Source organism: Carica papaya, chromosome 1, assembly GCF_054855325.1.
Source record: "Carica papaya isolate Zhongbai chromosome 1, ASM5485532v1, whole genome shotgun sequence".
Lineage (NCBI taxonomy): Eukaryota > Viridiplantae > Streptophyta > Magnoliopsida > Brassicales > Caricaceae > Carica > Carica papaya.
This window is the reverse complement of record NC_142309.1, coordinates 10,737,703-10,760,882: the sequence shown is the minus strand read 5'-3', so window position 1 is coordinate 10,760,882 and position 23,180 is coordinate 10,737,703. Positions and strand designations below refer to the sequence as shown.

Sequence of the window (23,180 nt, the reverse complement as noted above, 5' to 3'; positions counted from 1 at the left end):
AACTGCAGACGTCAAAAGAAAACAGAAGGCTCAAGGTTTTATTCTCGGCTGACCATGCATGAGCTTCACGCACCAGCTTACTGTTACCAGACAGCAGCAACCATTTGGTAGCCGACTCAACTAGAGGTGCTGATCTCAGATCGAGGTCAGTGTATGATGGATGGTGACTCGTGAGAGTCGACAACTATGGGGACTTGCGCCTGCGAGTGTGGGGATTTCTGATGGTGCTTCATGGTGGGGCATCAGTGGTAGGCCGAGCGAGCCCTTCTGAAACGGGTGGTTGTGGTGGTGGTAGTGTCAATCACCTCCAACAGTGGCTGGTGAATGGTGCTGATGGTTTGTAACGACCCCGAAAATCTAAAAAGAAATATATAATAATTTAAGTGCGGAAGCGAAATAAAATGTTAAAGTTTACATCCCTTATACAATAATTTAAAAATACTAAACAAACATTACAGAATAAAATCTTTGAAAAAAACACGAGAAATGAGAAAAGTAAAGGAAAATATAAAGTATTTAGCATCTACTCGCAATATTCTTGTGGATCGGGTTCGGGAACCAGGTCCTCTTGATCTGAAATGGTTAAATAAAGGATGAGTTACATTAGCCCAGTAAGAATATCACACTATATCACCGGTACAGAAGTAAAGGTTAGTAGAAAATCAAAACAACTAATGAAGTACTAAATTTAAATCAATACATTTATTAAAAATAAAATAATTTTCCCATCACTTACCATTGGAGAATTTATAAAAACAAACTATAAAAACAATAATATCATTCAAATCATAACTTCATGCACGATCAGCAACGTAAAACATATCATAAATTCACATTTATTAACAATAAACTAAATCATAATCGTTTCTCGTTTCACCAGCCTATTAGTATCCATGGGGATCCATAAGGGTATTCCTGCTACACATGAATCATTTCGCTTAACAATCTTAATTTCAGAGCCGTCCCCATACCCTGTCCGGTATGAGCGCCAAGACATTAAATCTCAATATCTCGTCCGGTATGAGGGTAAAGCAGCCGTCCCCATACTCCGTCCGGTATGAGAGCCAAATGACCAAGTCTCCATACCCCATCCGGTATGAGACAACGTTTACGGTAGGGTTCCCTATGAATCCGGTCCGTCCACCATCTTCCAAGATATCTAGTGAGGCTGTCATCTTATCTGTTTATTAGATCACACCCATTTCCTGTTTTTCTTTCGTCTCCGTTACCAAATCAAACATAATCACATAAACAAATAAACATGCATCCGGTAATGCTATCATATCTTAAATCCCAAAATCAAATAGTGGTCAGGTAAGACAGTAATACATGCATTTAAACCACAAAATAAATAAACCAGATACTATCATGCTTTCAGACTGTAAAATAAATCAATAGAGAACAATGTCCGGTTCGGGTTCCATTAGCAATCCGAAATTAATTATGCACATCTGTTTAATTTGTATAAAAATACCGTATTATTATTTATTTGAACTTCAGTTCTATGATAGTAAATAGGGTGAGGGGTTCTTAGTTGATTTGACACTAAAAAGCTAAATGGTTACTGCGCCTACAGACGGTCTCTGGATTCACTGAATTTTTTTTCGGAAACTGAAACGCGCTTACAGTACCTACAAATGTCCCAAATAAACTCAAAAATTAATCGCAGGGTCTACTCGGCCAATTTCGGAAATCACGTACGGCGACAGCGCCGCCGTCCGTGGCGGGGTCCACCTCAGGTCGACTGTTTTCGGCCGAATTCGGTGGATTTTACATCGATTCCTACAAGCACACACGCTAAAGGGCCTCGGTGGGTGGAAAAAATACGAAAAATCGAAACTTACCGGCGGCTCTTCCGACTCACGTTGCAGTTGGGTGTTTCGCTTCGGTCAACCTGTAGAGAGGAAAACAGTGATCACAACGGTGAAAAAATTACACAAAACGGGAATTGGGAAGGGCTTCGTCGGAGGCGGTTTGTGAAATTTTCCGCGGCGTTTTTAGGCCAATTAGCTGGTTCTTTCACTCCGATTTGGCCATGGGTGGGTTTAAAATTGAATTTCGTGCAAAAGGAGAAATTTTTACATTTTTTGGCGGTCGGAAAAGGTTTCGATGCGTTAGCGGGTGGCGGCGGTCGGCTCCCCGGCGGCTGGGTTGTCTTCTTCGGCAAGGGGTTCTGACGGCTAGGGTTAGGATTTGGGTGCGGATGAGGTTATTTTTACCCATCCGCTTTTGATCTGGGCCATCCATCGCTTTTGATCTGGACCGTCCCATCGCTATTAAATAGGGAGTTAATCTGGGCTGTTTATTACAAGTCAATCTGGACCGTCTGTGTGCGTGGGAATGGATCTCAGCAGTTCGATTGTGCGCACGCGGATCACCCATGTGGCTCCCCCCTGCGTGGCTTCCCGCGTCAATACCTCTGCCATTTGGCGCGTCCTGGTTGGTCGGGGCTACTGACTGAGCGTCTGACATGACAATTTTTCTAAATTGCGTTTTGACGCTTGGTTTTCGATTTTTTTTTTCAAAAATATCTCGAAAACCCAAATTTTTACCTATTTTTTTCAAAATTATTTTCAATTTAATTCTTAACAAATTTTTATCCATTTTTTTATTAAATTAAAATAAAGTAAATTAAACTTAATTAAATAAATAAATAACTATATAAAAAAATAATAATAAAAATAAAAACAAATTATGGGTGTTACAACTCTCCCCCCCCTCCTAAAAGAAATTTGGTTACTCAAATTTGTCTTTCACTCTCAATCGAACAGTTGAGGATACTGGGTTTTAAAATCCGATTCTAGCTCCCATATAGTCTCCCTCGGTGTGTGGTTCTGCCATACGACATTTACGAAGGAAATTTCTCGGTTGCAGAGTAATCTGCTCTTTCGATCCACAATGCCGACTGGCACTTCCTCGTAGGATAAATCTTCCTGTAGTAGAAGAGGCTCGTGGGCCAAGAAATGAGAGAGGTGCGGGTTGTACTTGCGTAGCATGGACACATGAAACACATTGTGTACCTTACAAAGTTCTGAAGGCAGTGTTAGTCTGTAGGCGGCAGTACCAATCCTGTCTAATACTTCAGATTGTCCAATAAATTGGGGGTTCAGTTTTCCCCTCCTGCCGAACCTATTGATTCCTTTGAAAGGAGTGACCTTAAGGAGCACCCGGTCGCCTTTCTCAAATTCTAAATCTCTCATCCGGGTGTCCGCATAACTTTTCTACTTACTCTGAGCCGTCTGAATGTTTTTTCTGATCTTAACTATTTTGGATGTAGTCTCCTCTACCAGATCTGGGCCGAATAGTTTTCTATCGCTCACTTCTTCCCAACAAATTGGCGATTTGCTTGGGCGTCCATATAATGCCTCATACGGAGCCATGTCAATACTCGCTTGGTAGCTGTTGTTGTAGGCGAACTCTATCAGGGGTAAATGGTCATCCCAATGGCCCTCGGAGTCAAGGATATAAGCTCGTAACATATCCTCAAGTGTATGGATTGTCCTTTCTGACTGTCCATCTGTCTGAGGGTGGAATGCAGTATTGAAGGACAGTTTCGTTCCTATAGCTTGCTGAAAGCTACTCCAAAACCGAAAAGTGAACCTGAGGTCTTTATCGGACACCACTGTCACTGGCACTCCATCCAATCTGACTATTTTCTGAATATACATTCTTGCTAACTTGTTTAAGGGATCAGTCATTCTGATGGTTAAGAAGTGGGAAGACTTGGTAAGCCGGTCGACAATTACTTAGATGGCATCATGTCCTGAGCGTGCCTTAGGTAATTCTGTCACGAAATCCTTGGTGATATGTTCCCACTTCCATTCTGGGATCGGTAATGGCTGAAGTAGCCCGCCCGGACGCTGATGCTCTGCCTTGACCTGCTGACATACCAAACACTTAGAGACAAAGTCAGCTATATCTCATTTCATCCCGTTCCACTAAAATCGGGGTCACATACTTTGGTACATTTTAGTGCTTCCGGGATGCATGACAAACTTTGAGCTATGAGCCTCTATCATGATGTTTTTCTTTAACTCACTGTCACCTGGAACACACATCCTGTCCTGGAACCTGAGCAACTAATCGGCGGAGACTCGGAATTCTGAGCTAACTCCCTATTCTGCATATTTCTTAAGGGCTATTAGGGCGGAATCGGCGGACTGAGGTTCTCTTATTCTCTGGACTAATTTAGGCTGAACGGTCCGATGATCCTAACACGTGACTCTCCTTAAGTCCTGAAGCCGAACCTGTTGTGTGGCCCCAATCTGCCTGTATTCTGAAACCATCAAATGGACTAATGTACCATCACTTTTTCTGCTGAGTGCATCGGCTACCACGTTGCCCTTTCCCGGATGATACAAGATCTCACAATCATAGTACTTAAGAAGTTCTATCCACATTCTTTGACGCATGTTGAGATCTTTTTGAGTGAATATGTGTTTCAAACTCTTGTGATCGGTATAGATCTGAAAGGTCTCTCCATATAAATAATGGCGCCAAGTCTTTAAGGCGTGTATGATTGCGGCAAATTTTAAGTCATGGGTGGGATAGCTTTTCTCATGACTCTTTAACTGTCTAGACCCATAGGTTATGACCTTCCCATACTGCATTAAAACACAACCCAGGTCTAGATAGGAAGCATCACTGTAAACTGTATATCCCCCCGATCCGCTCGGTAAGGACAGCACAGGTGCAGTAGTCAGCCGCTTCTTTAGTTTTAAAAAATTTCTTTTACAGTTCTCATTCCACTCAAACTTGACATTTTTCTTTCTGAGTCGGGTTAGGGGAGCAGCTAGAATAGAAAATCTTTCTACGAACTTGCGGTAATAGCCTACCATTCCCAGAAAGTTACGGATCTCTTTAACTGATGCCAATTTCTCCCAGCCGAGCACCGCTTCAACCTTTTAAGGGTTGACTGATACTCCATCATTTGATATGATGTGTTCTAGGAAGGTGGTCTGCTCAAGTCAAAATCCACACTTACTCAACTTTGCATACAGTTTCTTTCCTCTGAGAACCTGCAAAACCTGAGCTAGATGGTGAGCATGTTCCTCTTTGCTTTTTGAATAAAGCAGGATGTCATCGATGAACACGATAACAAATTGATTCAAGAATTGTCTGAAGACCCTGTTCATTAGATCCATGAAAATGGCTGGGGCATTGGTTAGTCCAAATGGCATGACCAGGAACTCATAGTGTCCGTACCTATTTCGAAAAGATGTCTTGAGGATGTCTTCTGCCTTGATTTTCACCTGATGGTAACTTGAACGCAAGTCTATTTTGGAGAAGACCTGCGCACCCTGCAACTGATCGAAGAAGTCATCAATCATGGGAAGGGGATACTTGTTCTTGATTGTGACTCTGTTCAATCCTCTGTAATCAATACATAGCCTCAACGTTCCATCTCCCTTTCTAGCAAAAGTGACCCCGGCACCCTAAGGGAACACACTATGTCTGATAAAACTACTGTCCTACAATTCAGTGATCTGTTTTCTCAGTTCCTCCATCTCAACGCAGCTTATGCGGTAAGAAGCAATCGAAATAGGCTAGGTGCTCCAACGACGGTGCCGCCGCCCACGGCAGCGGTCCATCTCAGGTTGATCGTTTTCGGCCGAATTCGATCGATTTTACATCGATTCCTGCGAGTACACACGCTAAAGGGCCTCGATGGGTCGAAAAAATACGAAAAACCGAAACTCACCGGGAGCGGGGCTCTCCGATACAGCAGCTCCTTCGGCTCACATTGTGGTTGGGTGTTTCGCTTCAGTCAATCTGTAGAGAGGAAAACGGTGATCACAACGATGGAAAAATTACACGAAACGGGAATCAGGAAGGGCCTCATCGGAGGCGGTCTGTGAAATTTCCCGCGGCGGCGCTGTCGGGTTTCAGCGGCGTTTTCCGGCCAATTGGCCGATTATTTCACTCAGATTTGGCCATGGGTGGATTTAAAATTGAATTTCGTGCAAAAGGAAAAATTTTTACCTTTTTTGGCGGTCGGGAAAGGTTCCGGTGCGGCCGCGGGTGGCGGCGGTCGGCTCTCCGGCAGTTGGGTTGTCTTCTCCGGCGAGGGGTTCTGGCAGCTAGGGTTAGGGTTTGGGTGCGGATGAGTTTATTTATATCCATCCGCTTTTGACCTGGGCCGTCAATCGCTTTTGATATGTACCGTCCCATCGCGATTAAATAGGGAGTGAATCTGGGCTGTTCATCGCGATTCAATGTATGCCGTCCGTGCGTGATTCAATCTGGGCCGTCCGTGCGCGTGGGAACGGACCTCAGCCGTTCGATCGCGCGCATGCGGATCGCCCATGTGGCCTCCCGCATCAGCACCTTTGCCACTTGACGCGTTCTGCTTGGTCGGGGTTGCTGACCGAGCGTCTGACGTGGCGCAATTTTTGTTAAATTGCGTTTTAACTTGCGGTTTCCGATTTTTTTTTCGAAAAATACCTTTAGAACCCAAATTTTCACCATTTTTTTTTAAAATTATTTTCAATTTAATTCTTAATAAAATTTTACCCATTTTTTCATTAAATTAAAATAAAATAAATAAATAATTATATTAAAAAATAGTAAAAATAAAAATAAAAATAAAAATAAAAACAAATGTTGGGTGTTACATGGTTGTTTTAGAGTTTTTTGATTTTTTTTTTTTTTCCAAATGGGTTTAGAATTGTTGTGCGTAGGGTTTCATAAAGTACAAGATACTTTTACCTCGGAAATTCATGTATGACAAATTAGAGTTAATTTGCCTACTAAGAATTTGGGAAAAATCTAGATATCACACCTAGAATTCGTAAGCATGACTTTAAATTTGATTGAGTCACACAATAAATTACTAAAAATTCTCAAAAATATTATTGAATACTTGAATGTTTAATAAGTGAAATTATAAAATTATTTGATAATCTCTTCCTAACTAGAATTAAATTAGGAAATACTAAATTAGTAAAATTAAGAATATTAATTCTAATACAAATAAAAAATAAAACTAATAAGAATAAACTCTTAACTCTAATAACTCTTAAATAATAAGCTAAAAGATAATCCAACAATAAAGAAATTCCTATTATGGCCATATGCTATCAGTTAGTTAAAGCAAGTAAATTTGTATTTCAAAAAATAAACATTTATGTATTTAGATAAAGTGTTGATTGGAAGAAGTAAAATTTATTTCTTTAAAAAATAATAAAATTAATATTTATTAAAAGTATGTTATGACTTGTATTAATATATATATCATTAATCGTAAAATGATACCTTTTTTTAATATAAAAAGAAGTATAAATAGGCAAATAATTAAGTAAAGTAGTTAGATTTAAAAGCAAGAACTTATACATTCCTCTTACCTAGCTTAAAGTGGGAGATTGCTAATTGAGTCTTGTTCTGGGAGAGTTTGGCTCGGCGATAGCACAGTCACTTCCTTCACTTGTATAATATATAATCACTTCATAATGCACCAATTACCCACTTTGGATCTCACACAAACATTATTGTTTCCTGAAACCTTTATTTCTTCATAAAACTCTAAGTGTTTGGGAGATTAATCAATGTTAAACCCTTGTTAACGTGTTAGAAACTTTCTATTATTCTCAGCAGCATAATAGCAGGATTCAGATCTTACAACCCTCAGGATCCTATATTTGCAGATATTTCTTTGACCACATAACCCGAGACCCAACTAGCTATCACCTTCCTTTTGCCAATGTATTTTGGAAAGCTAAACTCCCTTAAAAGGTGAAGGTCTATTGGTGGACTACTATTCTAAATAGGCTCAATACTAATAAATTGTTGCAAATTTGCAATCATGGTCGATCTCTTTCACTGGACATTTTTTGTATCGTAGGAAAAAGGAGACCTAATAATTTATTCCTCCTGTGCGAAGTAGCATGAAAGCAATGGACAAGGTTGTTCGATACAGTTGGTTTGACTTGGGTGCTTCCTCTTTTGGAGTCTTTAATGGGCTTGAATCTTCAATGGAGAGAGGGTGAGAAAAGTTGCTAAACCTCTTTGGTAGGAGCGACAATAAAGTCATGCAAAATCGAAGAATTTTTTAGGATCATATCACATCCAAGTTTTGTGGAATAGGATGACATTTCTAGCCTCGTCATGTAATGGCTCATGGGGAACCTTTGATATGCCTATATCAGTGTTGCATAGGAGTTGGGAGGCAATAACATATTAATTGCATGCTGGGGCTTTTCTTTTAGAGGGCTTTTGGAGGATATTTTATCTTCCATCACTGTATTTCACACTCTTTTGTCTTTCCTAATACTTCTTTTTTTATTGGTATAAGAAAAAGAACCTAAAAGGTTAGAATATGGTGCTTATTTTCTAGCTTCTTAAAGCACTTCTATTAATCTAATAAGCACCCAGTTTTTTATGTTACTAGACATGAAAATTAGAGTTGAGTGCTAAAAGTTACTTATAAGCAGGAAGTAAACAACTTCCAACACTTAATAATGTTTTCTTTTCCTATAATATATATATGTATACATATATTTATGCATCACCACATGCTCGATATCTGGTCTTGCCAACCGTGTCATGGTAGATTTTGGCCTTATTTCCCCATTGTCCTCTTGTTAAAGAATAAGCATATGAACCTTTTCAATTTCTAACTTTTCCAATTATACTATACTTATGCTATATAAAATCTTTAGTCAAAATCAATAGGTTTATTAAGTTGTTGAAATTCATTGATATTGATTAAGTTTCCATCTTGAAACTCTAATACTGATTAAGTTTCCATCTTGAAACTCTTATAACTTCACAATTTAGATTTTTGAATGTATTCTCACAAGCCCTGGTTGATCATATTAAGCCTGAGTTATCAGAAATGTGTTTGCATTTGTATTATAGGTTTTCTGTTGCGTTTCCCATTTGGGTATCTCATGTTATCATCTGGACAAACATTTCGAAAGATGATCTGCCTATTGGCATTTTGTCTCCCCAGTTGGATTAGACCGAATTGCTAACATGACCTTTGGATTGTTACTTTTTTGCTTGATATATTGAGTTTCATGCTGCTATTCATAGATACATGCTTCTCTTTTTTTTTTTGACATAAATAGATACATGTTTACATGTTTCTCATTATCCTGTAATGTCAATTTTGATACACAGGCATAGTTTGAGGGAGGTTCTTGATGCTCCTAATGTGATGAATGTCATAAAGGACACAAAGGCAGCACGAGAGGTGATGTTAGATTAACAGTTTGTCTCCTCTTGGTTTTGCTAATGAAATGAAGGCTCCATTTGTTAAAAGAAAATATTTTTTAGCTTTTAGCTTCTAAATGCATATAAGTATTTATGCAAAAATTTGTGGTAATTGCAAATACCACAAATTTATAAAACATTTGTGGTGTGGAAAATTGGAAAATGAAAGTTAAAAATAGCACAAGTTGAGAAAAAAGAAAAAAGAGGTTGTCTTTAATGTTCTGTAAAAAAATTGTTTACATTTATACTTTAAGACCACACATGCACATAGCACCATATGTACGTTTATGTATAAACATCTAGAAATTTAGAAAATAAAAATTATAAACTGTTTTCATGTGCCAAACGGAATCTATTTTTTATTTTATATTTGTTAATTGACCAATCTCTCTTTATTGAAAGAGAGAATTAATTTTCTCAATTTTTAAAAATAATATTATTCCTTTGGCTGCCTTTCATCTTTTACAAATTTTATGATGTTCTAAAGGGGAAGGATTTGGGGTTGAAAGCCAAGCCATTCTATGGGGAGCTTGGGGAGGAGGTATGGTGGAAGGGGAGGGATCCTCATTATGTGGAGCAAGAGTAAGTTTCAGTTAGTGGATCTCTAGTTTGGGAGACCTCTTTCTATTCTTAAGAAAAAGACTTCTGAGTTGTGCTGAAGTGAGAACAAAATTTCTGAGTTGTGCTGGACTTTTTTAGTGTTTATTGTTTAGTAATAGGAGGCTTCTATGGAGTTATCTGGATTCTGTCAAGCTTTTGTTGATCGTCCTTGGGTTCAGATGATTTCAATATGGTGCTTAATGATCATGAGCTCTCAACTTTCATTATTCATGCTGGAGACTTGAGAGTGTCCCTGGAGGATTAAGCATAGTCTTCTTGATACTGATTTCCAATATTCTAAGGACTAACTGATTCCTATTCTAACTAGATTTGTATTATCCTATTCCTACAAAGCTCAACTTCCTATTTTATTTTATTCCTAAACAACTCTTAAAACAGAACCAGAAACCGAAATAACAAAGAGCTCTAATGTCACTATGCCTTTCTGCTTCTGGTTTGTGGGGCCCCTTCTTTGTACTTTTCTTCCTCGTGGGTTATTGACCATAACATTATGTGATAATGATCATCTATCTTGGGTCACCTCTGGCTCCATGTCATTTTCACGGACTGGCTCAAACTAAAATATTTTTTACACCAGTGTTGCAGGACAAAGCTTTGATGACAATCATAATGCAACCCTTTTAGATGTCCCTCATCCAACTCTACCTCAATTGTTTAACTAATGGTGGCCTTGACCAACTACTTGGAATGTTCTTTGGGAGAGTGTAAGCTTCACCTTGCCATTCGTAAATTCTTGCCAATAGTTAGATCTATAGGGTATTGGAGCTCAAATTTAACTACAATGTACTCCTGTAAGCTGCTGAAAGAAATTTCTAGCTTTTAACTCTAAAGTGAGGGAAGAATCAATAGCAGCAAGCTATTCAAAACCACTGCTGGTAGTTGTCCAAAGTGCTGGTTTGGTGAAGCTTCACCAACTTGCCTAGTTTGCTGTTACACACTGTAGAAACATGATGCGAGTTGCATTAATATTTAAAATCTTCCCAACTTATCCTGTTCATGTTGAAATTTAAGGAACTGAAGCTGGGCGTCACCTTCTAACTGAAACAAATAAAGTCCCTCCTTCTCCTCATCAGCTGTCTGCTGATGTTGAAAGAAATGCTCGCATTAATTCAACCAACCAAAAGGGTCCATATTCCCTTCAAACCATGGGAAATCCAGTTTTGTAACTTGCAGAAGAAGCTCATTCCATCTGTGGCATAATTGGTCCCTAGGTGTTGTACATCCCTCGATGATTGCTGCTTACATCAATGGTGCTATTCTCTTTTGCTTTGTCTGCTGAGAGCTCCTTGTAGGGGCTCTTGATCTGCACCTTTAATTTATGCTGTCTATTTTCCATGTGAAACAATTCTCTTGCTAGAGCTTGAGGAAAGTCTCAAATTGTTGTTCTAAGGTTTTTACCAACCATGACTGCGATGGGTTGTCTTATCGTCGAACCTTGCAGCAAGCCTGAAGCTTATTTGATTTTTGGCTTTTACGTCCTATGATTGGGACTTCTTGGAGTGAACCCTTCTATTGGGTACTCTAAAACCTCTTTTTGATAAATTATTCTTTGATCTTTAGTGATGAAAGAACTTATTAATATGAAAAACCATAATACCTATTTCCAGATACCCTAAGGAAGGCTGCTTACTCACTCTCTTTTTCTTTGAAAAAACTGTAAAAGCTGATTGATTCCCATTCCAGTTAGATCTTAAGGAAGGCTGTTTACTTAATTCTCTTCTTCTTAAAAAATTTAAAGTATCTATTTATTCCTTTTACAACTAGATTTCCTATTTTATTTTATTCTTGTATAAGTCGGCTTTCTACAACTTCTAAAACAGAAACCCTACACTAACTCAAAAAAGAAGAAACACCACCATGCTTTCCTGCTTTGGTTTGTGAGCCTTCTTTTTTGCTTTTCTTCTTTTGTTATGCTATTGACCATAACAGTATGCGCATGCTCCTCTTTGTGCTTTTCCCCAAATCTCTTTAGTGTTGCTAGATGCAAGTGGTATTTCTTCTCAATATAAATAAAATATGCAAGGAGACTCGATGAGGTCTGATCAAACTATGGGATATTGATAATATTGAAATGTTAATGGCTGCAAGATGGAAAGCTATGGTAACCTTATTGAGTGTGTGGCTACTTGCAAAATGATCATCTGGTATGGAAAATAGGTGGTACAAGGATTTTTAGTCTTGGGTCATTTTTATATAGCCTTGATGTTGAGTCCCTTGCTCGTAAGAAGTTGCATGGCAACAACTTTGGAAAGGATTCTTTTTGGATAAAAGAAGAAGTTTTATTGAGATAAGATGGAAAATAGGTACAAAAATGGAGGCTAAGAAATCCTCCTAGTTGGACAAGCTATAGTGAGAAAAAAAATCTCTTGGGAAAGGATTCTTATAAATGATAAATCTTCGAAAGATAAGGTTTTCTTGTTAATGGTTCTACTTGTACAAATAGGCGGGAGAGAGTCCTATTTCTTGCTTGTGTGGTGTGTCCTTTGGTTTTTGTTGTGGTGTACTAGATTTGATTTCGTAAAATCTTAAGTCGGATATTGGGTGTTTGGTGACAAGTGAATGTCGGTTCAAGGACTAGATGCTTGTAGAGGTCATAAAATTTTGTATTCCTTTGTCTAACCTTTTGGTTATGTGGAAGGAGGGTGAATTACTAAAGCGCTAGGTGGGGCAAATCCATGGAAAATGATCAGGAGGAACTAGAACATTATTAAGGATCTCTTTTTGTTATGTGGGAAATAGTGAGTGAGATCCTCTTTTAAAAGGACTCTTAATGGGATGATTGTCTTTGAAGAAGTCTTTTCTTGCCATTTTCTCTATCACAAGGTTCAATGAGGTGAAGGTTGATGATTGTTTTGAATTGTATAGTGGTGATATATGTTGGAATGTTGCCTCCTTGGAAACCTTAGTAATTCGGAAATTGATGAATAGAGAGTTTTTCTCTCATCTTTGGATAAGGTGTATGTGAGTCTTTTTAAGGGCGAAATACTAGTTTGGTAGTTGAACAAGGAAGATAAATTCTGTCAAATCTTTCTATAGGCACTATCGAATCCATGATAAGGTTTTGAATGCCTTTCCTTGGAAGTAGAAATGTAAAATGAAAGCTTCTTCTCGTACAATTCTTTTCTCAGTATGTTAACTCACTTGGGAAAGAATTCTCATCATCGACATTTTTATGAAGAGATGTAGACATATGGCTAAAAGATGCGTTTATGCAAGAGAATGTGAATGTCTCAGTCATCTACTTCGTTGGTGCAATCTAGAAGACTTTGGGACTATGCTGTCAGCTTGATGATCCTTATATGAGTGGTTAGTGAGCCTCTGAAGAATGAGTTTTGGGCTTAGAGTTGCTTTCTTGTTGCGAGGTCCAAAAAAGGTTTTTTGCTCTTATTCGTTCACCCACTCTTTGGGTTACTTGGAAAGAAATGGAAAAGTTTTTGAGAATTTTTTCTAAAAAAAGTATTTTTTTCTTATTCTTTTACCTACTTTTTGGGTCATTTAAGAAGAAATAGAAAAATTTTTGAGAATTTTTCTCTCCATAGGATCATTGATGATGCGAAATCCATGATCAAGTAACGTGATAAAAAACTCCACATATACTCTAGTGTTCAAAATCTTTAAACTTTCAACAAACCCTTCTTGCTTAACTTGCATTCAACACGTAGATGTCAACCAAGGTAATTGGAATGGTGATTTTAATTGATTAAATACCATAAGATGAAACCTTGATAAGTTAAGATCAATCCAAGAGAGATGGATAAAATGCCACAAAAACTTATATTGATAAATTGAATCAATTCTCATTCAACGAGAAAGTTGACGAAAACCTCACTAGTTGAAAACTAAAACTTTATAATTTTATTATTCTCAAACTTGAATGAATACAATTGTGAATTGATAACCTATTTATAGTGTAAGTCATGTAAATAATAAGAAAAACAATTTCTTATATTAATTGTAGAAATTAAATCTTAGTTTAATTGAAAAATTAATAAAAATTTAGAAGATTTTTATTAATTAGGGTAGATAAGATATTTCCTTTTAGAAACTTTTTAATGGAGTAGATTTTAATTGATTGTAGAAAAATTAGGGAGAAAAAAAATGGAAGTTTAGGGTTGGCCATAATCTTTCGTTTTCAGCTAAGATTTGGTTTTTTAAAAGTTTCCTTTTTTTTTAGCTTGAGTCCCTCTTCCACTTGTATTGAGATGTAAGTATCATTAGGTCCTTAGATTGTTGGGCTTGTTCTCTTCTTCCTTTGGATTGAGCATTCTCTTTATGATTCATGTCCATGCTCATATCATCCTCTCATTCTTTAAAAATGATTCATTCTCGAATTAGACACTTCTTATGTTGGAGTTTCACAAATCCTGTTTTTTTCCAAAAAATGTCATCATATGGAATGTTGTATAAAGTCATTGCTAAAATCTGTAAGAAATGGTTAGTAAAGAAAATAACACTCTCTCACGTGTTTCACTCAATCTCTTTCCTTCAAGTTGAATATCAGAATTGAATTTCTTTAAATCAAGATAAGTTTTGTTTACAACACCTCAAGGAATGCTAGAGAAAGAAAATGGTAAAACAGTTCTAAAAATAACAGTTCAAACACACGGATGAAAATAGTGTGTGTTTTATGTATGACACTAAGTAACTGCAGTACAATTAGCTACTAGGAGATGTATTGGAACAAAAGTACAACGAAAGAAGGAAACATAGATTGCAAGAAGAACAATATGGATATGATTTTTTCTTATATATATATGAGCGGATGCAAAGTATAGGTTTTTTTTACTACGAAGAATAATAAATATGTAAGGATAAAATATGCATAATAGTAAGATTTATTTCGAGTTTGAGCTCTGATATCAAATGCGAAACCCATAATTAACTAATGTGATTAAAAACTCCACATATACTCTAGTGTTCAGAATGTTTAAATTCTCAACAAATCCTCTCTATTTGACCTATCTTCAACACGTGAATGTCAATCAAGGTAATTGAGATGGTGATTTGAATTGATTAAGCGCCACAAGATGTAAGCTTAATAAGTTAAAATCAATACAAAAGAGATTGATAAAACGCCATAAGAACTTATCTTGATAAGTTAAATCAATTTTTACTCAACAAGAAGGTTAACGAAAACTAAAATTTTATAATTTTATTATTTTCAAACTTGAACGAATACAACTGTGAATTGATGACTTCGTTTTATTATAGGTCATGTGAATAATAAGGAAAACAATCTCCTAAATTAATAGTAGAAATTAAATCTTGGTTTAGTTGAAAAATAAATAAAAATTAAGAAGATTTTGACTAATTAGATTAGATAGAATCCTTCCTTTTGGAAATTTTTTAATAGAGAAGATCTTAATTTATTGTAAAAAAATTAGGAGAAAATAAATAGAAGTTTAGGGCTGGCCATAATCTTTCCTTTTTAACCAGGATTTGGTTCTTTAAAAGCTTTCCCCTTTTTTTTTTTACTTGATTTTCTCTTCCACTTGTACTGAGATGTAAGTACCATTGTGTCCTTGGATTGTTGGATTTGTTTTTCTCTTTCTTTGGATTGGGTCTTTTCTTTATAGTTCATATCCATGCTCACATCAATTGGCTTAGGACTCTTTGTTTTTAGTGTGAGGGTCATCCCACTAGCAATGAGGTTGATTTACTTGACCTCATTGAACTTGTCTTGTAGCACTATTTTGTAAAGTTTTGTTGAAGGTGGCACCCCCTTGGTGCCTCTAGTTTAATGAACTTTTCAATGTTTCCTTTGAAAAAAATGAATAAATCCAAGGAGATGAATATGAGAGCTCTTTTGATTAGATTTATATATATTATATACATATATATTTGCCATTCTCTCTTCTTGGAGGAGGTTTAATTGATATATTGGTCAACTTTAATAATTGTTTGTACATTAGTGGCAGACCTTGCTAATCTGCTCTTCTTTTTAAATAACCTGGAAAAAAATAAGCAATAGACGTTAAACCTAGTCACTGAGGAAAAAAATGCAGATGTTAAAATTACTGAATATTTTGATGGTTTTTTGTAATTCATTAAGGTGTACTGTGTTTGTTGGCTCCTCACCTTTGTAATAAACTGTTCTGTTTTCTTCTCTTTTTCAGATCCAAGTTCTCAAGGACTTTTTTGACATGCTTTCAAATGTCAGGTTCTATGTTTGAAACGTATGGTGTTCTCACCCATTCCCCACCTTCAATTTTGTCACTTACTTTCTTCAATCATCTCTTTCATTTAGGATCCAGCTCGAGCATGCTATGGGCCAAAGCATGTAGAGGTTGCTCATGAACGGATGGCAGTCCAGACACTTCTTATTACAGATGAGCTCTTCAGGTTAGTTTTTTCCTGGAGGAAACAAGAAAGAATTCAGGGGATTAACAAAGATAGAGATTGACAAGATCATCTTTTTTTAGAAAATATGAAAAAAGAGGTAGCATCTACCGGTATGGTTACTCACCATGGATATTACTGTTGGGATACTCTTTACTCAGGAATGTTCGGTTTGAATCATGATTACCGCTAAATTTATAAAAAGTAAGATATGAACAAAACTTCCTAATTTCTCCTCCCAAGTAAGAGGATAACCCTTAACCAAAAACATAGGATCCAGGATAGAAGTCTCTAAGGCTAGCAAAAGGGAAGCAGAAGCTCTTAAAATAAAAAGTTCCCTGATGCAATCCACAGCCAAGGTATCAAGATGTCAAATGCTTATATGTTCCTTTGCAGATTTAGTCCCCTTCCATGTGCATAGCTTTATCATGGTGGATGAAAGTGCAACAGAAAAATAGATGGTTTGCAAGATAGCTGTGTGTCAAGAACCACTCAAGCAGCAGAGAAATAAGCTAGCAAATTAATTTACTGTTAGATTAGGTTATTTCTTTAGTAGTATGGTACTAGGACAATACTATCAAGATGATTGGTAGGCTGCTGATAGCTATCATCTTACTAAGGAAATACTACTGTTATTGCTTACTCATGATTGATAGCAATAGCTGTATATATAATTATATGGCATAATTGAAAAGGCCATGAATGGAATCATTGTATTATTGCCCAAGTTTTCTCTTCCTCCCTTCTCTTTTCTTTCTTCTCTCTTACTCTCTTAACCTCACATTTTTTTATACCTTATTTTATTTCTCACAGTATTTTCAAATTGATCATTTTCATATCCTCCTATTCTCTATGGATATCTTCTTAACCTAAAGACCTCTAAGGACATCTATTGTCAGTTTCCCAACAAACTAGTACGGAGCAAGATGACCTTGGTGAGACCACATCATCCACTGTCAAGCTGGCGAAAAATAAAGGCAAAGGGGGTATGGCAGAGCAGGCAAGGTGACCCAGATTGAGGGCTTGATGCAAAGAGTCAAGCAACTCTGACAAGATTCCATGAAATGAAATCTACCATGGTTGCCAAACTAGAGTCAGAATTGGAAGCTAAGCTGGCAAAAAACAAGGCCCAATTACAGACTCTACTGGTGGAGACCATGTGCTTTATGTTAACCTTGCATCCCTCCATTAACAACTTGCCAGCACCATCCAACACTCTGTAGCAAGGATTGTGTTCCTATGTTCCTCCACCATAACTAGGAGTATTACTCACACCCCAGAACCAAGGATGCTGGAAGTAGGCCATAAGACTCAGGATTGATATTCCTACCTCTGAAGAGACCTATCAAGATCTTGGCTAAGGAGCTCAGATAAGTATTTCCAAGTGTATGGGATTCCGAATGAGCAAAAAATAGAAAATTTCGTCTTGTTCCTTAGAGAAAAACCTAATACTTGGTATCAAGGTCGACAAGCACAAAATGGTGGAGTGGAGTGGGCTATATTCGAAGAACTATGTGAGAGATTAGGGATCCAACTGTACCTGATGTTCCAGAAGAATTGACAAGCTGAAGCGAGAGAGCACCATCATGGAGTACCAAGAGACATTCTGAGCTAAGATCTGTTATGTTAAAAAACAACCCCTTTCTAAGTGAAACCTTTATATCAAGGTTTATAAGTGGGTTAAACGAGGAACTGAGACTGATTATCAAGTTATACAATTCCCAGAATCTGAACATAAAATATGAGCACGCCAACTTTAGTCTCAATATATTGAGGTTTGTGGAAAAATAGAATGTCGTGTATTTCATTAAATACCAGGGTCCTATATATATAGCTTCACATGAATAAAGGACACATATACTTAATTACATGTGTGATATTGTACAAATATACCCGTTAAGTACACTTAATATGTACTTCCCAACATTGCCCCTCAAGCTAGTAAATAGATGTTTTTTCATTCCCAGCAATAATTGCTTGAAATCCATGATTACACAACCTTTTAATTAACACATCGACAAGTTATGAGGTGGTGGACATATATGGTATACATATCAAACCACTATCCAATTTTTCCTTAATGAAATGTCTACAACTTCAATGTGTTTGGCCCTGTTATGTCACACTAAATTGTATGCAATATTGATTGTCGATATATTGTAACAGTAGAGTCTCATATCTCATCCCATTTAATTTTCAAATCTTCCAAGATTATTTTCAACCTTAAAAGCTCACATATCTCTTAAATCATCGCCTGAAATTCTGACTCTGGATTAGATCAGGCTACAACATTATGTTTTTTGCTTATCCACCATGACCATATTCCATTTAAGAAAAGTAGAATAGCCAATGATGGACCTCTTATCAACAACTAATCCTACATAATATGCATTAGTGTATGCTTCAAGAATTAATATGTTATTTCTTTTGAATATAATATATTTTCCTAGTGTCCCTTTCAAGTAGTGGAGTACTTTATGTGCTTGCAAGTGTAGTTCTTTGGATTTGTACATGAACTGACTTATGACGCTCACTACATAAGTAATATCTGGTCTTGTCTGTGATAAGTATATTATCTTTCCAACCAGTCTTTGCTATATCTCCTTGTTAACTTCAACATTTTCTTTTGTTTTCCCATCTTCCCTATTTTCTTTGAAAGATCACTGACATACTTCTACTATGATATGAATATTCTAATTATTGAATGGATCACTTTTTTCTCGAGAAAATATTTTAATTTTCTCAATTCTTTAATCTATAATTCTCTAGGTAAATAGTGTTTGAGGACTGATTTTTCCTTTTCATTGTTACTTGTCGCAATTATATCATCCACATATATTAGGAGAGCTGTAACTCCTCTTGAACCTAAGTGTTTATAAACATGATTTGATCTCCTTGACTCTGCTTGCATCCATGGATAGCGTTACTCTCACAAATTTTCCAAACCATGCTTGAGAGGTTGCTTGAGTCTTAAAGTGTTTCTTTGAGTTTACACACTTTATTTGCCCCTACCTTTTTAGTAAACCTGGAGGAGTTATCATTTAGATTTCTTCTTTTAATTCTCAATTCAGGAAAGCATTTTTTGGCTGTTACTCAGGTGGTGGTAGGTTCAGTAAGGGAAGGAGGAGTTATGATCTTGGAGAGGCATCCAAGGTGATAAGAGATTAAAACTCATCCTTTGGCTACTTTTTGGGTTATTTGGAAAGAAAGAAATAGAAGAGTTTTCGATGGGATAAATCTAATTCTGACATATTCAGGGATTTTAGGTTCTAGACTTTGAATTTTTGTTAAGTGATCATCCGATGTACTCTAGCGAGAATTTTGGGAATTTAATTGACATACTGTTAAAATAATAAATACTTTCGTATACGAGTTATGAACTCTGTTGGTGCTTCCGAATATATTATACTTTTTTTGAAAAAGATTGTCATCTTTACTCTTAAGTGATTGATGGTACAGATTTAACCAAACTGACCTAAAACTGGTAGAACACTCGGGAGAATCTTAGAAATTTCTCTGGAGGTTGTCAAACCAAGCTGGTCAAGTGAGTGGTCAAAAACAACCTTTCAAAAGAGTGTGGAACAAAAAAACAAAATACCTCACTGTATTTGGTGTGGGAGTCATTAGCGACTTCTGACTCTGGATGCTTTTGTTGATGCTCCTCCATAAGGGGCTGGTGATTGCTGATGTAGCCATTAAAAAGGAGTTCTAGTGAGACAGCGTCAAAGATATTTAATAATACTAATAATAATAATTAAAAAAGAACTAGTTTAATATGAATTCTATTTCAAGTTCTTCATCAGCCAGCTTATCACCCAGATTTAGTTGAGACATTGAAGGGTGCTGATTCGCAACCCATGGGACAAAGAGCACTGCAAAAGTAAATGGGAAGGTGATTTAGCTGCACAAATTTAGAAAAAAGTTATTATTGCTCAAAATCTTTCATCTTTCCTCAAGGTTAACAAGAGTAGAGATCTGCTCGCTAGACGGATAGGAGTCAGCAAACATAAAAATGAATTTATTTCTGGATCTATGGCATTTAGCGCAGCTGGTAACTTCTCCCATCTAATAAGCTCAGTTGGTCACTTAACTAGGTCCTTTATTTTTGAGAAATAAATCTCAAGATAAATTTTTCTGAAATTCAAATTGAATTACTATGTTTGAAGGAACTTAAAGACAAATCTGGAAGACATCCAAAATTCTTTCATCAAAGCTTCCAAAATTTGTAAATTTTGCAATAAACTTTCATAATCAGAATTCATCATTTTTCATCTTGGTTGTTTTAACCTGAAAGTCCAGTAAGCATGCCAGCTTTAAGGAGGTGTCTTATCAAATTGAATGCAGGAATTCTGATATAAAAACAAGGAAGCAGTATGTGGATCTGGTGAATTCCGTTAAAGATTCAGGTGGAGAAGCTTATGTATTTTCGTCTATGCATGTGTCAGGAGAACGTGAGAACACCTGAAATATCATTAGTACTAATTTGATGTTTCTGAGATTTGAGACCATATTATGATTTTTTTATCTATTACAGAGCTGGGGCAGTTGACTGGCATTGCTGCAATTCTTCGATTCCCTTTACCAGACCTGGAGGATATAGAGATGTGAGACCCTCTGTGTAACCACTTGTGGCAGTTTCTTGTAAGTTAAATTTTATCATTAACATTAGTTAGAAATGTGTTGTGCATATTTCGGAAGGTTATTGTCTTTGTCCAATGAGTCAGCAGCTCATGTTTCAACTTTATTTTATGAAGCAGTACGACCCCATAATAATGATTAGGCAGTCGTATCATCATTGTCAAACACCCAAATTAGTTCATTGTGTGTCTTTGTAAAATATGGCGCTTGTTTTGTTGCCCCCAAAAGTACTAGAACTGATGACATAATAAATTTTCTTTCTTCTTTTTTTTTCTTCAATTGCTTATTTGCATCTCTATGAATCACGAACATCTTAAGGTAATGCTCCTAAAATTTTATGGGTTCCTTTTTTGTTTAAGGTTGTAAATACCTAACAATGAGACATGTTTAGTAGTAGAAAATTGATTATTGTTTATGCATCTCTATATTTTCAGCCATTGTTATAATTTTATTGTTGTTTTTTTTTTCACCATATAAATTCAAAGTCTTGAGATTCTGTGTTTTGCAGATGTAATTGCTTATTTTCTTACATTTTAATTATTTTTTAGTCATTTAATTGACCTGCAACACATATTTCTTTTTTATTTAATGTATATTGAGAAAGTGGGCTAAAACAATACCTTAATTTCACGTACATAATGAGTAAAAAAGGTAAAAGGAAAGTAATTCGGACATGAAAATAAAAACTAATATCAGTTTTACAGAAGAATAAAAGCAAAATTTTATAATTAGGTTTAAGAAATAAGGATTTTGTTATTGAGAAACCATCAGAATATGATCGAGAATTTAGTGAAAAAAAAATTACTCTGGACAATTTCGTTTGACATTCTAAATTGTTATCTGCATAAGATGACATAATTTGTCACAAGATTAGTATATCTCGTATAGCATTAATGATACATGGTATGACAAGATTATGTACTTTTATTTGACTGGTACAAAGAAAAATTAATTAATAAGGAAAAAACAATTTCACGCATAATGGTTTAAGTTTTATTGCTATGCAAACAACACTTTTTTCCAACAAGTCTGTTACTTTTTTTCTTCTCTTAAACAACAACAAATTAGGTCTGAGTTTTTATCTCGCTGTTACTATTTTATCAACATAAAATATTCTTTTTGCCTAGATACATTATGATTAACTGGGATTAAATTCAATTTAGTTCTTATAATTTTATTAATATACTAATGATTTAAATTTTTATATTTATTGAATCAAACATTATAGGATGGTTATTACTAATTTATAATATATCTACATAGTTGCAAACTTTATATCTTCATTAATATTTGAAGTAGTGACATTCAAATAAACTATACAAACTTTAATTATTAGATTTCTTTATTAGTAATGTAATAATCAATTCAATTACGATGATTTAACTTTTTTTATCCTTTTGTATTTAGCCTTCTAAAACTAGCTCCATATCAAACAAATTGATTTTTTTTTTTTTAAAAAAAAGAAACCTTTGTCCAAAAACTAAAAGAAAAAAAAAAGATGACAAAAATATCAAAAGGGTAGGACTGATATCAGTAAAAAAAAATTGATTGAAACTGTAATAAAGTTAAAATATATGGGTGAACTTGTGATTCTTAATTAGTAAGACTATATGAAAAAAGAAATAATCAAAGGATGAATTTAGTAATCAATATATGTTTCGTATACATCAAAGGTTTACAATAATCCTCTTGTTATACGAGAAGAATTCTGATTTTGATGAAGGATTGAAGATTTTAAAAATGTTAATAATTGAAGTAACTAAACTATAATAAGTTATCATCCTTATCTTTGAGCTATCGGATTCATTTGAACTTGAATTTTCTGAGATTATAGATTCTTTAAATTAAATTCAACAACATTTGAATTTGTCACTCTATACGTTATGAGATATAAACTAAATTAATAGAGGAACAAAAACATCAAAGTCGAGTGCATGTACCTTTAGAGGCATGCCAAATTCCAATTGCATAATATTCCAAGAGATGCACATTATAATCCAAGATCAATAGTCCCAAACAATACCTCAAAATCCATTAACTGAGGTGGATGCATGTGCTAGTGGACATGATTGATTATAAGATTTGAGTAATGTTGATGATCGCTAGTTATGGTGTTAGGTCTAGTTTCAATTAGAGTGACATTGGCTTGCATTTGATCATGGAGTTTGGGTTCACTAAATTAGTGATTTACTTTTTATAAAAGTATAATTTTATATAAATATTTGTGATCTTAATGTCAATAAGTATTATTTATAATCCAAAATCTTTTATGTGAAATTAATAGCGAATTGTTTTAATATTATGTACCTATCAATTTATAAAAGTCACTTTTAAGATCGATATTAAATACATATTTAATTAATAAAATA

The 23,180-nt window shown here is 35.6% G+C and overlaps 1 protein-coding gene across 1 annotated transcript in view; it reads left to right on the top strand.

Moving 5' to 3' along the window:
- The window catches only part of PEL1 (Eukaryotic release factor 1 (eRF1) family protein), a 61,744-nt gene extending 40,654 nt beyond the window's left edge, over nucleotides 1-21,090 (top strand). The window contains exons 12-16 of the mRNA XM_088219164.1: nucleotides 9,121-9,193; nucleotides 15,951-15,989; nucleotides 16,082-16,176; nucleotides 20,518-20,624; nucleotides 20,708-21,090. Coding sequence (XP_088075290.1) covers nucleotides 9,121-9,193; nucleotides 15,951-15,989; nucleotides 16,082-16,176; nucleotides 20,518-20,624; nucleotides 20,708-20,781 — 388 coding nt within the window. The 3' untranslated portion in view covers nucleotides 20,782-21,090. The remainder of the gene's footprint in view (nucleotides 1-9,120; nucleotides 9,194-15,950; nucleotides 15,990-16,081; nucleotides 16,177-20,517; nucleotides 20,625-20,707) is intronic.
- The last annotated feature ends 2,090 nt before the right edge of the window (nucleotides 21,091-23,180 follow it).